Raw genomic sequence first — 16,711 nt, 5'->3', positions numbered from 1 at the left:
CGTCTGAACATTTTCTTTTTCTTCTTATCTTTGACTTGTGTAATGGGATAATTTGCAATTTTTTCTTGTTATGAATGACTTGTGCAATGGGATAATTTGCGATTTCAATATATTATTTATGTAATTTATTGGCGGATTGGATATTTAAGACATTGCAATTGTTTTGTGCGACTTTATACATTGGAATTGATTTGTGTGACATTGAATTAAGACAAAAGGACAAAATATGAGATTGACACACGTTCAACGGATGAAGGACATAGAGGACCTTGTTCGACGAGACATACGGGACATTGTACTTGACTTACAGGGAGATGGTCTGCTGCCCCACGAACCATTGGCGCTAGGCCCACGAACCATTGGCGCTAGGCCCACGAACCATTGGCGCTAGGCCCACGAACCATTGGCGCTAGGCCCACGAACCATTGGCGCTAGCCCCACGAACCATTGGCGCTAGCCCCACGAACCATTGGTGCTAACCCCACGAACCATTGGCGTTAGCCCCACGAACCATTGGTGCTAGCCCCACGAACCATTGGCGCTAGCACCACGAACCATTGGCGCTAGCACCACGAACCATTGGCGCTAGCACCACGAACCATTGGCGCTAGCCCCACGAACCATTGACGCTAGCCCCACGAACCATTGGCGCTAGCCCCACGAACCATTGGCACGTGGATAGGTTAGTTCAGTTAGGTTGAGATCGATAGTTAAAATTTGGTGTCGTGTTAGTATCACGATCTAGAAATTGGAAATAATTGCGAACCATTTCAAACGACAAAATTTCAACTTTAAACGGCTGTACAGTCGTAAATACTTCTTTCCGCGCTCCATTTTTTTTTTATTCACAAATAGGATCAAATAATGTTCATAATGAAAAAAAAATAATTTCAAAATTCGAGGGTGTAGAATAGGGTACCCGACCCGTGTTTTTACCCTTAGGTTAGGCAAACAGAAAATTAAATTAAAAAAAAAAAGCCACTCTCTCACACGTCATCTTGTAACCACTACCGCGTGGTTGCTACATTAACAGGGGGTTACATAATCGAACGCAAGGAACATTTGATTCACGTAGTCGACGGTAATGGTGGCAAGAGCTATCGTGCATCGGAGATACATTAATGTCGTAAAATACATGATTTACCGGCCGAATAAGTTGAACGAAGGGAGAAATCACTTCCACGAGCTTCCAAAGTCTACAGAAACTCAGTTCCGTAAGTAGTTTCTCTTGTAAATTTGAAGAAATGTGTTTTCACTATACCATACTGTTACCATAATTTGTCCCTTACAGTGTCATTTTCATGTTTCACACATTAAGTGTACCATAATACACTTACAGTGACGTACTTGCTTTGAATGATTCTAATCCAATTTAGAATCCATGGTCCCATGTTGCATGCACACGCTTTGTATATAAATCTGATTCATACATGGCTATTAGCACACACAGAAGAGCAATACTAATTATAATGTATGTGTGATGCAGAAGGAATTTTCATCCCATATAGCCAACTTTAAATGTTGTTTCTCAGGAAGCGGCAATTATTATGGACTCCCAACTTCCATTTAAAATACATTCATATTTGATGCAAAGTGATTTGCCAGATGTTTTTATGCATAAATAAAGCGTGCTCACTTTTTCATTTTATGTGTACAATGTTACTTCAATCGCAATCTTTTCCAATATGTCCACATGGGTAGGTTAGGTGATCACATACGGCACTGTTGGCTTATTAGGCCACTTGGAATTTGCAGTTTTAGTGTCTTCTGAGCAGGGGAGAATGGTTAGATTTGAATGCTTTAGTATTCCCACACTTCTCTTCATTTCCTACATGTACATACAATGTTTTATATGAAAAAAATTGGGGGGGGGGACTATCGAGGAGCTGGTAACTAAATTTACTTATTTCAAGATGCAGAAACTGTAAATAACTAAGAAGAACACTGGTCACACTTTGGTGCTAAATATCTCGGTGGTTTCTGTATTTTGAAACAAACTTTGTATTAAATAAACTCTGAAATATGTCTATTAAGTTTGAAAAGTCAAAATTTGCTAGCGTGTATCAAGCAGTCACCAATTCCTGAAGCTATGCAATAAGCTCAAGAGATGTATGGCTTTTTTAAATTTTTTGTAGTGCCAGCAATGTATTCCTCCCAACATAAACTTTCATTTGAATATTACGCCTGATACTTTATTTCATTAGCAGATATGGATTAAGCTGCCTTTAACAAGATCTTTTTAAAGGCAATATAGGGTTGCTATATTTCTTAAGTGAAAATCTGGGATGCTGGTTACTGAGAGGCTGGTACACCATATTTTTTATATACAGTCCCATTATAATATTCTTGAAACTTCTTAATAAAAAAAAACAGAAATTCACTTCGGTGACTATCATTAAACTTGCAATTCCTCTTTGTTGCCATAATTATCTAATCTGCTATAGCACAATGTCAAAACTTTTTTTGAAAACTGTGGAGTGAATAGATAAAACAACCAAGCACTAACTGTTTGCAGTAAGCAGCTAACTGAACAATTAACTGACATTTAGCGCTTCAGGCAGACTGAAATAATGGTAACATTATTACTAACTGTTGTCTGCAAGTGCATTGAGATGCGTAAAGATCTCTGCAGCCCTTCAATGTACAGTTAGATTCTTTGGTAAAAATTTACTATCCACAAACACGTGTAACTTCTTTCTTTCGTCATTTTTAACATTCGTACTTACGTATCTGCTTCGCGGAACATTCTTTAAGGTGTATTCAAGTTTTTTTCAAAGTAATATCAATTTTTCACATTACGAGTGCTTCTTTCTTTTCGTTTTTTCGCTTCGGTAAGACACAATATGGCGCGTACACCTTAGAAGATTATTGCGCGTCGTGCTTGTGTTTTGTCCATTTTCATTGGGTATGCAGTGTTTCCAACCTTCTTAACCAAAAAAATACAAACATAGTTAAAATGCGTTGAACCATTGACAATAGCCCCCAAGACACATTATGTAAAGTTAGGTTAGGCATACATAGTTAAAATTTGTTTAACTATGTTTGTATTTTTGATTGGAAACACTGCATACCCAATGAACATCGACAAAACACAAGCACGACATGCCATGATGTACGAAGGTGTACCTGCCGAAGGCTATTGTGCATCGGAGAATTAATTTTCAACAAAAATAATGAATTTCCGCTATGACACATTCCCACATGGCAGAAAACACCTTCCAGATGTTCAACAATGCTAGAGGAACTAATTTCTGTAAGTAGTTTCTTCTGTAGAAATCTGTTTGTGTATAGTAAACATTTACCGATTCTTTAAATTAGGCACACACAGGAGATGTACTTCGTAGAAATTTCAGCAAAAAATGGGGGCTCGGTCAGGATTCAAACCTTAGTCTCTGACATACCGTGCTGTTCCTCTAACCACTGAGTTACCAAGCCAGCCTAGCTTTGCCTGTTTTTTCACTGCCACTGTTTTACCTGTGCGGAATCGTCTCTGCTAGCAGATCTGTCGCCTTTGAAACACTGCAGACATTGACGTTGGCTGGTTCAAGTCCTGGTCGAGTGCATTTTTCGCTGAAAATTCTACAAAGTGTATCTGCTATGGATGCCTAATTTAAAGAATTAACATCTCTACGCTGGGAGGAACCGAGCAACATTGACGTCTGCAAAGTCTCAAAGGCAACACATCCCATTGCGGTAGCACTAGCGGAGACGATTCCACAACAGGCAAAGCCAGGGTGGCTCGGTAGCTCAGTGGTAAGAGCAACGGCACCGTATGCCAGAGACCCGGGTTCAAGTCCAGGCCAAGCCTTCATTTTCGCTGAGAATTCTATGAAGAACAGTTCGTGAAAGTTCGGCCCCCTATCCCTCGTTTCTATCTGACCCTCTGGATTACTTCCTGCCTTAATCCTTTAAATCTCTCCTTTCACCTCACCCTGGGTGCCAAGCGAGCAGATTATATTAGCGCTGGAATTACGAAAGGGGGGGTTTCACATTAAATTTTATATTTGTAGTCCCTGGTTCGTTTACACATGTACAGCAAGTAAATATACAGCTGGTTTTAAATGGACAGTACCGTAGTTCTCGGAATCATAACGTTCTAGTAGGATATATTGGTTTATTATACGTAGTTATATACAGGTTATTGGTAATTCGACCTATTCCTGGAAAGGGGTAATGCTAGAGCACATTTGCAACAAATTTGACCCTATGCACCTGGGGTCGGAAATCAATGGGTTTCGAGTTATTGTAGTTTGTAGATTTTCGTGACATATTCCGACTTGCGACCAAAAAACTACTACACTCTGGGCACTTAATCGACATGTTGCTAACAGCTGACGAATGAGTGACTTCTGGGAAAAAAATTAATTCCCATACCCACAGAAAGAAACAGTTATTGGAGCACACGTCATGAAGAAATTTGGAAATTATCGTCTAAATCGAAGAGGATTACTCAAGAAATGGTAACACAGCTTAAAAATTACGGAAAAAACTTCCTAGTTTCATAAGCTCTCCAAAACGATACAAATGTTGTCAACTGGCACATGGGTTGGGGGGAAAATCTGAATAAAAAGCAGAGAATGCACGTTGTAGACCTCTTTGTAAAGTGAAAAGAAGTTGTTGGTTGTGAGAAATAAAGGAACGAAAATGAGTGAAATAATAATGTTATTTACCATTCTCATGATTCCAGGTTGTCAGAATAAACTGTTATGAAAACTACAAATCCTGTTCAAATTGCCTCCCCGGTTACATATGCAAGCACGCAGCCTGCGGCCTAATTCAGACACAGTCACTCGCGTTGACACTCAGTCTCTTATGTATTGGGCGGCTGTCACAATTCTCTCTCTCAACTCTTCTTGGGAATCCACTGGTGTACTGTAGACTAACTCTTTCATGTGACCCCAAATGTAAAAGTCGCATGGCATCAAATCCGGACTCCTTGCCGGCCAGGGGGTCGGGCAGCCTCGACCAATCCATCGCATGGGATAATTTTCGTCCAGCTACTGTCGCACACCCCAAAAATAGTGGGCTGGGCAGCCATCATGTTGGTAAATCATACCCCCTTTTTTTGGAGAGCGGCACATGCTCCAGCAGCGTCGTCAAATCTTCCCTTAGTTTTTGTAGGTAATGTCGTTTAGGTTTTGTGGCAGATAGAATGGCCCGATCACATGATTGTGGATGATTCTCATTTAGCGAGAATTTTCTCTAGTGAGCCTTTGCTTTAGATTTTCTTGGGTTATGACCCTTAGGGGACCAAAAATGCGCACTATGAAAATTCGTAATACCATCGCGGTCGAATTTGGATTCGTCCGTCCACAGAATTCTCGTCAGATGATGCGGGTATACAACGTGCCTTCTCTGTTAACATTTCTTTGGGTAATCCTCTTCGATATAAACGATAATTTCCAAATTTCTTCATGACGTGTGCTCCAATGACTGTTTCTTTCTATGGGTATGGGAATTTTGGGCTTTAATTTTTTTCCCAGTAGTCACTCATTCGTCAGCTGTTAGCAACATGTCAATTAAGTGCCCAGAGTGTAGTAGTTTTTTCACTATTAGTAGTTTTTTGGTCGCAAGTCGGAATATGTCACGAAAATCTACAAACTGCAATAACTCGAAACCCATTGATTTCCGACCCCCGGTGCATAGGGTCAAATTTGTTGCAAATGTGCTCTAGTATTACCCCTTTCCAGGAATAGGTTGAATTACCAATCACCCTGTATATACATATTTTACATAGCGTGTCCATGTGTGTCTTGCATAGACCAAATTAACAAATCTCTAAATCAACATAATTGAGCACCTATGGCTTTACCATCGGCACTTCCTTTACCGCAGAGTTAGCATAACTATCTCTGCGGGCCTACCCTCAGCTTAAATGATATTCCGTTCATTACAAATGCATTTCCTTACATTTCCACTCCTTCTTTTGGGCATCAATTATTCAATACGGAAATATCCACATATTCAAAGCTTTTTCTAAGAGGGGACTTGGGACAGCAACAGGGGTTGGCTTAACCAAATGCTACATTATTATAACCAGTCTAGCCACCATAAGTGGACTAAACTTGAGGAGACATTCCTCTTTCGTCGATCAATGGGGAAACACTGTTTTTTTGCTAAAGCCCACTGGCCTTTTTTATAGCCGGGGTAAACGTCCGTGGACGTGTACCCTGTAGCGTTGGAAAATAAAAATTCCACTGCAACGGTCTTTTGAAAGACAGCTAGCTCCCCCAACCGGGGAGGTAAAAAACAGGGGAATCTAATATCCAGCAAACACAATCCAATAAGCATATACACTTACATGCAATAATAACATAAAAGTACACTCATGGAAACATATTACTTAACCCTACACCTTGTAGCTGGCCAGCAATTAATTAATACAATATACCAAAACCAGTAATGGTCAATCCGACCATTACAAGTTGGATTGTTTTGCAAAATCAGCATTTTAAAATAACATCCATGCATTTAAATATAAATAATGTTCATGAAAGTATAGTCATAATAATTTCTTTTCCCACCCGATTCCGGGATATTTGGGCATTCCAAAGAAACAACTATTCAGTACACCGGGACAAATTATACCATTCCGGGACTGTCCTAGAAAATTCAGGATGTATAGCAATCCTAAGGAAACAATATATTTTTCTGCATTTTATTTCTGCTTCCAAGTTAAACAACGGGTAGAAAGTACCAACCACGCTTAGTGAAGATTTCGTTGAAGATTTTACCACAGATTAATAAGATCGCTTACTTCCTATCTCTCCTTTGTAATCTGTGCGTATACTAAACCGGGCATGTGGAGCCACCCTAAGACTGTTTCGAAACGTAAAGCGTTGTCATAGCAACCTCTCCGCCAATCATATCTTACTCTTGGCAGTGACAGTTGAATGCGTCTCAGCGCAATGATCCGCTCACCCCACCCTTCCATTCCTGCTTTTATTTTCTGCTAATAATTCGGGACATATCTTGTAAAGTCGAATTAATTATTTTATTTAAGTGCATAAAAATGTTCTACAAGAATAAATACCATTGTTCAGTTAATGTATGTTACATTTGAATGATTTCTACATCTAAGTTACGAGATATACAGAATTAGTAGCCCAGAAGCACAACATACGAAAATAATTTCAAGTTCCTGAAATTCCAGCACGTAAATCATTCCGTTGTGCATGAAAAATGGTCCCTGTATTATCTGTGGTAATAAGTATTTTTATTTCGTATTCTCCCTATTATGCGTTGCTTTTCTGACATTTTGGCAAATCGCTATTTTATCTTGTGTAAACTCTATGGCGATTACTTTGTTCATAAATTAATGTATTTTACCCCTCCCTCGTCGGTTTATTTAGCGTCGCATTTTTCCAATTTTAGGCTAATCGTGACGATGCTATGAAAAATTGATGACACAAAGAAAGCTCTAACAGGGATTCGAACCCAGGTCCCCTGCATTAACTGGTATTAATGGTATTTACCCTTGTAGAACATTTTTATGCACTTAAATAAAATAAATACTACGACCTTACGAGATATGTCCAAATTATTAGCAGAAAATAAAAGCAGGAATGGAAGGGGGGGGGGGGGTGAGCGGATCATTGCGCTACCCAAAGTGTTCTAAAGGGCACTCGAGCCATGTTGCAACATTTCCCAAATTGTCTCTTTCTCTTCATAACAATTGCTGCACAGTTTAACGTGTGTGGCAATTTGCAGGATACAGCACACTTAATATCAGCAACTGTTTCTAGTGCCGTCACTGTAATTTTCTCCCTTGTGTAGGCCTACCGTATTCAATAGCAAGATGTAGACACTTCTGATTTACCAACGTAGAAAATTCCATTCATCTGTCTATGGCCTCATAAAACGAAAGACAAATGCATCCACTTTCTCTGCAATTGATACCAGTGGAGTACCCTGAGAGGGGAGAGATTTGATGCTGAAAATGCCAGGGAAACAAAAGACAGGATTCGAAGGTTTTGTCCCAGGAAATAAGAATAAATCATAAAACTTATATTAAAAACGACTGATGAAACATTAGCGCCATTCATCTAACGAAACCATTACAAATCGGCTGGCGGCTTGTAGGTATGAAATATACTGGAATAAAAGATATATACATATAGTCAATACTTGTTTTCCAAACTTAACCACCATCCTAAGAAAATTGGGGGACCTACAAGTGAGTAGCGTAACCCAGTCTGGGAAATCTCCTATAACAGCTGAGGGTTCGATGTGCTGACCCTACGTCACCCCATTACTGGTTGAAGATCTCCACACCTCTAGGTAGGGTTGTGGGAGGCAGACTGGCAGTCAGTTGATAGGCCAAGGCCCTTCCAGGGCTGTAGAGCAGTGGATCTCAACCTTTTTCAGTCGGGGACCCACCTTGAAGGATATTACACTTCATGGGACCCATAAGATGGGAACCAGCAGAATTACTTTGTACGGGTGTGCACCTAGTCTATAATCATATATTTTCTCTTTTACAACAATACGGCCTGAATTTAAATTGTTAAAACAATATAAGTAATTTAAGGTAATAGGTTTTTAAGACCCAGTTAACGAAGTTTCGAGCCCAACTTCCCGACCCACCAAATGTCCCCTCAGGACCCAGGAGTTGGTCGCACCCTATAGGTTGAGAAACTATTCTGTAGAACCATGGGTTATGTTATGCTGTACATGAAAGTAAATATTTTACACTACAGTTAATTTCTATCACAACTTACATTCAGTGTTCTGTGGATGAAATAATATTTTGAAAAATACAATACTGTCTCTGAGGAAGTTCGTAGTTTTGTGTATATCCTTTGCAAGTCTTTATAACATTTCACTTTCAACCTTTCTCAAGGGGCTCTTCACACCCATTTTTTGACTCAGGTATGGCCCAATATGGTCATATATGCCTACAAGTCCCAAAATTTATTTCAAGCATCTTACTTCCAATTACATATATAAATTATATTGTTAGCATTAAACATATGGAATATAGAGTAAAAGACTATAAGAAATCCTTAAAACCCTACATCAAATTCCATTAGACAAACCATTGATAGTCATACTGATAGGTTTGTTGGTCGAACACTCACTATGGTGACATGTTATACTTCACCAAGAATGAATTTACATGTTGAAATACTCCAGAAGAAGAGAACAGTTTCAGAGTAAGTACATTACTCTTAATGATTTAGTACTCATACTGTGGAAATGTAAAACATTATATTCTATTGCTAATAACAAATGTAAGGGAAAATAAACAAACACATTGTTATTCAGGTATATATATATTTATTGAATCACTAGTAATTAATATATTTTGCATAAGGTATGATAATCTCTTTGAGGTCCTACAGACTTTCACTGGAATAAAAGTTACTGAAATTATTAAAGCATCATTAACACACTCAACACACATTTCCATAGTAGGTTCACATATGTACAGTCTCAAACAGAAAAATATGTGCATTTTATTTCCTTTAATCAAACTCTTCAAATATTTTACAGGACTGTTTAGCTGAAAATCATATCTTTTTTATCCACCCTGCTTGGAATATTTAGTGAAACATTAAATACATTTGTTTCTAACATCCTCAAGCAATGTATTGTGTTGTTAGGTGTTATGTACTTTAAGCAAAATTTATCTCTAAAGCATATATTTTTTTAATGCAGAAAAGGGAAAATACAATTTCTTATGCATGAGCCACATAATTGATGACAATGTTATTCCATAAGAAATGCAATATACTTACTTGGTTCTACATCTGGGTATGCATCATGCACTAACTTATTTCTATTAGAATTCATAAACATTTTCTCTGAAAAATTGTCTCCACAAACTCTGTAACTTTTGTATGTTTTGTGCCTCAAGACCTTTCGCCATATTTTCTCCAACCATATCTCAGTTCTACGAGAAAAATAAAAGATGAAAAATTATTTTAGAAATATATAACTATGCAAGACAAAGCATTCTGCATTTTATGTCACTCAAAAAAGATAAATTCCATGATGCAAGAATTGTTTGTGAGCTAAGGTCAAAGCGTGTCAACACAAAGAAAAGTTACTGAAAATGAATATGCATTAGATCACTATCTGTATCTGTTGAATAAAGTAGTGTCAAATGTATAAGGATCCATTCTATGAGAGCTCCTTCAACTATTGCGGAAAATCTTATGAGCTTGTCACCATTCAATTGATTTATTTTTACTCAATTTTCACATTATTTCTCATCGTAACTAATTCTTATGGCACCATACAGTGTGTGGCAATGCAAATAAAAAAATATTATAGATATTGCACTAAACTTCCTAACATATGAAGCAAAGTTTTACCACATTATCTTTTTGAAAGAGTCCCTGAAGCTTACTGCCTAACCTACAACTGGCTAACAATGCAATTTTTGTCATTGAATGGATCATGAAATCTACTCCCGGGAGTGCTTTCAAGAAAAATGTTATGACACAACATATTTCTGAAGAAGATACCAGGACCGGAAATATGTCAACAAATCAAAATCACCCATACCATCTAGTAGATCAAAGCCCATGACCAGCAACAAGAGCTATTACAGCAATAATATTAACTACAGGTATAATTAGATGATTCCATCAACAAAATATAATTCTGTAGGGTTGGATTAAAGCACATAGATTAAAATGCGATTTGAAACACAAAATCTTCCTCCCGTGGCACCAGTGAGAAAGGATTGTTCTTTACAGTAACACATGTGTAAATGTTCGTAAAATATTTTGCATATATTTCACATGTAGGTTAGTTACACTCATTTCGTTTCCAAAACTAGTGATTACTTATGATTTGGTTCAATGTATGCTTTCGTAGTTAGGTTAGGCAGGCCAGGTTTGGTTCTCTTAGCATTATAAGTAAATTCCCTAAATTCATTTTACTAAGGTTCCGATTTATTTCTACATTAATTCCCACTAGTCTACGATACTTACAGTCCCTTGTCAATGGAAAATACATTGTCCTTGGGAAGCGTGCAAGCTTGCGTAAGGTAATTTTAAGTTGTTTTTTCAACATAAATATCTTTTTTAAAAAAATCCAAAGAGTGCTAATTACTTTAAGAAAGGTTCAAATTTCGTCTGACAATGATTGCTAAAATTCTACGATAATTAGTCTTCCTGCTAAGATAATTTTTTAAAAAAATCATAGAATGATAGGAACCGTTACCTTAGGTTTCATCGCTTTAATATTTACACGCTTTTTTTATCTCCTGTACATGTTGACAAAGTTTTATATGCTAGAAGAAAGGTAACGGTAGTATAAGCCGGAGACGGATTTCTTAAAATTTACAGGTAAAAAGACGAGAAAGTACTTACGGAATTGCGTTCTTGAGGACTTTCTGAAGCCGGGGAAATTGTTTTATAGAATCGTACAACGTATTTTGCCTGTAAATAAGGTATTTTTCGTCAATCATGCATCTCCCTTGTACGATAGCTCGTGCCGCCATTACCGTCGACTACGTGAATCAAATGTTCCGTGCATTCGGTTATGTAACCCCCTCACAGTGTAGCAACCATGCGGAAGTTTGACAAGATGACGTGTGAGCGTTTTTTTTTTTTTTTTTTTCCAATGTAAGGTAAGACTCTAGTTTACGTCCCTTTCATAAGGAATACGTGTCATATATCGTTGGAAAGCTTATTTTATAAGGAATTCAACAACGTAAATCCCAAAGCGAGCAAAAATTTCCTGAAGGAGTAAATCGAGAAAAACCGATGTTGTCCGGATATGTGCAATTGAACGTACTGAGGATTTTTTTAGATGATGAAGCACATTTAGGGGTGAAATGAGTGCTAATGGAACCTAACCTAACAGGCCTAACCTAACCTCATAGGCATACCTCGACCCCGTGAATGGATAGTGGGGCTATCGTGAACAGAAAGTGTAAAAAGGAAAAGGTACTTACCTGAAGAGATGCCGGGTGCCGCACCACGATCGCGCACCTCGAACGCAAAGAAGCAATCACCATGCAGATAAGGACGTAAAGTAGAGTCTAGCCTCAATTTTCGCTTAAAAACCTTTTGTGAATAGTTTGTGCGGCATTTATCGGTTCATAAGTTTTGAAACACTGCACATCAGCTTATGATGCTGCATATCAGCTGACAATAGGCAACGTGAGTCAAAATTTGCCTGACGAATTAGCAACGACCAATAAATGATTATAATGTTAAAAATAACGCTTTTTACATGGAAAAAAAATTGATCGCCAGCTTGAAAAATTTTCCGCTATGCATATGAGGTAAGTAGCAATGATTTTTATTTGAAAACAAACGAGTTTAATGTGTCTCCGGCTTATACTACTGTTACCAGAAGAAATAAACTTCATGCAGAAGCGAATAGGAGCGCGATAACTTGCAACTTTCTGCATTATAACATTCACAAATAAGCTTTTCTGAACTTCAAACAAACTTCAAGTCATTCCTACCATTCTCGGCTTCCTATCCTCCTGTGTAACTTATAAATAGCATTAAGTTACAAAATCGAACCTTTACCCTTTCAGACGTTTTTTTAAAACATGGCCTTTTACTTAAATGAAGCAAAATACAGAATACGAAGACATGCTAGGAATTTTTCTCCGTGGAAACTAACTTTATGGAAATTATTTTTACATAAAGAGCGAACAGAATTCATAAATAACTAACCTTTCAGGATATGACAGAAAACGAAAAAAGACAGCTCTGGATTCCTCTTCTGACAGTTTTTACAATAAAAATCTGCACAATAAGCCATTGTTTTTATTTTTTGTTCTTCTACATCCTTATTAAAATAGTTAGTGTATGTCCATGACAGATCATATGGAACAATGATTACGCCATGTAGAAATAGTGACTTTAAAAATACGATTTTTCTTATACATGTTTAAGAAGGAAAAGGCATTTAATAAAATACAAAATCACGTACAAGTGATCATCATTGATTAATAGATACATAAACTAAATTTGTAATGAGAAAATTAGGATTTAGCATCGATGGTGGTGCCAACTGGTAGCTGGTTAGTTCATGCACGGACAAATGAATTCTGAAATTTACGTTGTTCGGCTTTTTGCACCCGGTGCAGGGGGCCTGATTTTACAGTCATGTGCAAAGAGGAAAGGAGAAGCTGGTAGATGTATGTGGTTGACAAGGTGGTCAATAAATGCAAACAAATAAGACTAGTCCTAGAACATTAACTTGTGGAACCCCAAAGGAAACAGATGAAAAAGTAGATACAGTTTACCAATACATCATCAGAACCATGTCAGGGGTATTGTGTTATCAACATCCATGTGACTTGATGATATGATTACGCTACTGTGTGTTGCAAAATAATTAAAATTTGTAAATAATGGTTACATCTTTAAAACATATATAATGCTAAATATAGGAGTTATAGTTCCTGATATTTCTAATTTGTGCCTGAACCATTACCTTGGATGTTGTTTTAAGTCCATTTTATGCACAGAAAGGCTAATAGGCTGATATATTGGACCTACAGTTTAAATTGGGATCCGAACCACTGCCATGCACCTCCACCAGGTCTAACCTTGGATGCATACTTGATTGTTGAAGGATGAGGAAACAGGTCATTACGCATTGTAATGGCCATATTGGAGGTGATGTGATCAGCATCATGCTCGGACCATCTTTTCCCAGAGGTTAGGTGAGTCTCTTATGCGGGACATTGTCAGAAAAATTCCCACCTCACATCACTTACTGTGGGAATCAACCTGGGTCTCACGTTAAGGCCAGATACCCTACTGGCTGGACCACTAAGGCTCTTGGAGGGTAGAGGTAGCGTGACCATATGTCCCATTTTGACCAGGACAGTCCTGTTTCAGAGGTGTCCCATCCGTATTATTAAAAAGCCACTATTTGTCCCGTTTTATAAAAGTCTAGGAGTTAATATGAACACCCAAGTCTATTTTGAGACACATTCATCGTAAAAGAGATGTATAGTTTTGTGTCTTCCGTTATTTGTATAGTAGTGAATAAACATAGCCTACAGTTTCTTTACGGAATTGCAACAAAATTGTAAGTTCCTACACCTTGACACAAACTCAAAAGAAGAATTGTCCCAGGTTCGATACCCGGTGGAGGCACATAGTGGTTCGGATCCCACTTTAAACTGTAGGTCCAGTCCCAATTAGCCTTACTATGCATAAAGTGGACTTAAAATGCCAAATCAATCAATCAATCAAAAGAAGAATCTAGAGTTCTGTGTCTGATATATAAGGTAAGGTTTTCGGAGAGATTTATAAATGGTTGATGAAGAATAAAGCTGCTATCAAGAAGATTGGTAAATACTTCTGACATTACTTAACTTCAGTGTAGAACTAACATGAAAGGTTGATCAGAAAGGTCGAGAAAGTCATATGTCATTTATGTGACCATCCTTTAATAAATAATAATAATTTTAAAATTAGACCTAACCAATTTTTCAGGAGGTAGGGGGGGGGGGTCGTTAACTGGTGTCCTTGGGATGTCCCATTTTTGGGTCAAAATATCATGGTTATCCTAGGTAGAGGGCATTTAAATTTGTAGACGATACAAATCCCAGTTTTATAGGCCCTTGGTTTAATGCTGGTAGTGACAATTTTTTCTTCAACACTTAACCACATTAGAATATTTGGTTTCCTGTTTTGTTTCAAGCACTTACATTTAATCCTGACCTACATGCAATATGACATCACCATCCTTCCTGCTCAGAAAATATTTTTAATGCACTTACATTTCTTTCTTACAGTGTCGACAACAGTGATTTTATGAGGAATGGTGACTTTGTGCCAACAAGGTTACAAGCTCAGCAGGATGCGGTAAATCTTGTTTGCCACTCGAAGACACGAGCCAACCCAGAAAATAATGTCGGCCTTCTTACCTTGGCAAGGTAAGTTTCATGAAGATTCTATTCAAACTATGTTCATGTTTGAACGACATTCTAATTGCATCCATCACAGCATCATGTGTTCATTTCCTTAACCTCCAGCCAGGCCAACATTTATACAGGATTGTTAGAAAATGGCTGTTGATCCACTGTACCTCCTCGAGAATTATGTTGAATTTCTGTTTAATCTACAGATTTCAATGTTTTACTTAATATAAAATTGGTTTCAGCATTAGAAAAACACAAATAACGGAGATATTTGATCCCAAAGTATGGCCCGCGTGAGTAAAAACCTGCAATTTTAGAGTATGTTTGCCACTTTTTGTTAATAAAAAAATGTGTATGGAGACTAAAATAGCGAAAGAACATGTCGAAAATAACTATCATTATCAAACCTAACAATCCTAACCTAACCATGTAAAATTTTAGCTGCTGTTGTGGAAATTCGTTTTGGGTGCTATATTCACTTGTAAGCCTTCGAGCTGTTCTGCTTCACAGTAAAGTAGCATGCCAAGGTAACAGATGTACTTTACTTCACACTAACACATTCCCGAGAGCTAACTTTTGTAAATACCACCACTTTTGCATGAAACAAAATGTATTGTGATGCTTAGAGTGCAATTACTAGCTGATGACTACTGGACTTCGAACAGATGTATCCAGCACCACGTTCAAATTTGTCTCCAATCTGAATATTGAGGGATGAACAAATCGCCTACAAATTTAAATGTCCTCTACCTAGGATAACCATGATATTTTGACCCAAAGATGGGACATCCCAAGGAGACCAGTTAACGACCCCCCCCCCCCACCTCCTGAAAAATCTGTTAGGTCTAATTATAAAATTATTCCTATGTGTTTATCTATCATGTATCCCATTGTCATGAGTTTTAAATTGCAGTTTCAACACCCTGCTCCTATCTGTGCAACTGTACCATGGACTGCCACACTTTGCAACGGGATGCCAGATGGACACATTCACACAAGTGTCAAACATCGGGTCATTATGGACTGCTTTGTAACTTTCAGGAGAAAGCACAATTTAGCAATTAAATTCTACCAATCCGGTGCTAATTATAAAAGTTATAAATATTTTTCCAATCATCATGTATTGTCATGGACACTTCTGGGTTGTGACGATCCCATTGAAATTAAATGGGTTTATTACAACCGAGAAGTGTCTGTGACTGTACATGTGTAAGTCCGTTACATATGTACTTATCACTTTATCTTACATAGAGCTGTAAGTACCAGAAGTACTTTTGGTACTTTAACCCTCTATACCCCCCCCCAAATGAAATAATATGCATTGGTTATGAAGATTTTGTTCATGAACGTTTTCAATTATTTTTAGCTTGCCGAATGTGTTATTGTGAAGTAAAGTGCATCTGTTACCTTACTGTGAAGCAGAACAGCTGGAAAGCTTCATGCAAGTAAATATAGAACCCAACGTGGCATTCCACAACAGCAGCTATAACTTTTATGTCGTTAGGTTAGGGATTGATAGTTATTTTTGACATGTTCTTTCACTATTAATAATAAAAAGCAGCAAAAGTACTCCGAAATGGCAGGTGTTTACTTATGAGGGCCATACTTTGGGATCTAATATCTCCGTTGTGTTTTCTGGGTAATGGAACCAATTTTATACTACATAAAACATCAAAATCTGTCGATTAAAAAATCAACATAATTCTCAAGAGTGGGTGAACAGCCCTGTACTTTTTGACGGTGGAACAATTTGAAAATTTTCATCAGTGATTGATATGCTTCACTTCCATGATGAAATCTTCTTCTTGCTTGTGTTTGAAGTGGTAACATAAACCTTTTTCATTATGTGGGAGTACT

The 16,711-nt window shown here is 37.7% G+C and overlaps 1 protein-coding gene across 1 annotated transcript in view; it reads left to right on the top strand.

Annotated features, from left to right (window-relative positions):
• Rpn10 (regulatory particle non-ATPase 10) overlaps window positions 1-16,711 on the top strand; it is a 75,879-nt gene that overhangs the window by 1,312 nt on the left and 57,856 nt on the right. Inside the window, exon 2 of the mRNA XM_083142646.1 lies at window positions 14,729-14,869. Within this exon, the coding sequence (XP_082998772.1) occupies window positions 14,729-14,869 (141 nt within the window). The remainder of the gene's footprint in view (window positions 1-14,728; window positions 14,870-16,711) is intronic.

The sequence above is a fragment of the Lepisma saccharinum genome, chromosome 21 (assembly GCF_977018435.1).
Source record: "Lepisma saccharinum chromosome 21, izLepSacc3.1, whole genome shotgun sequence".
Classification (NCBI taxonomy): Eukaryota; Metazoa; Arthropoda; class Insecta; order Zygentoma; family Lepismatidae; genus Lepisma; species Lepisma saccharinum.
This window is presented reverse-complemented; position numbering and strand designations above follow the sequence as displayed.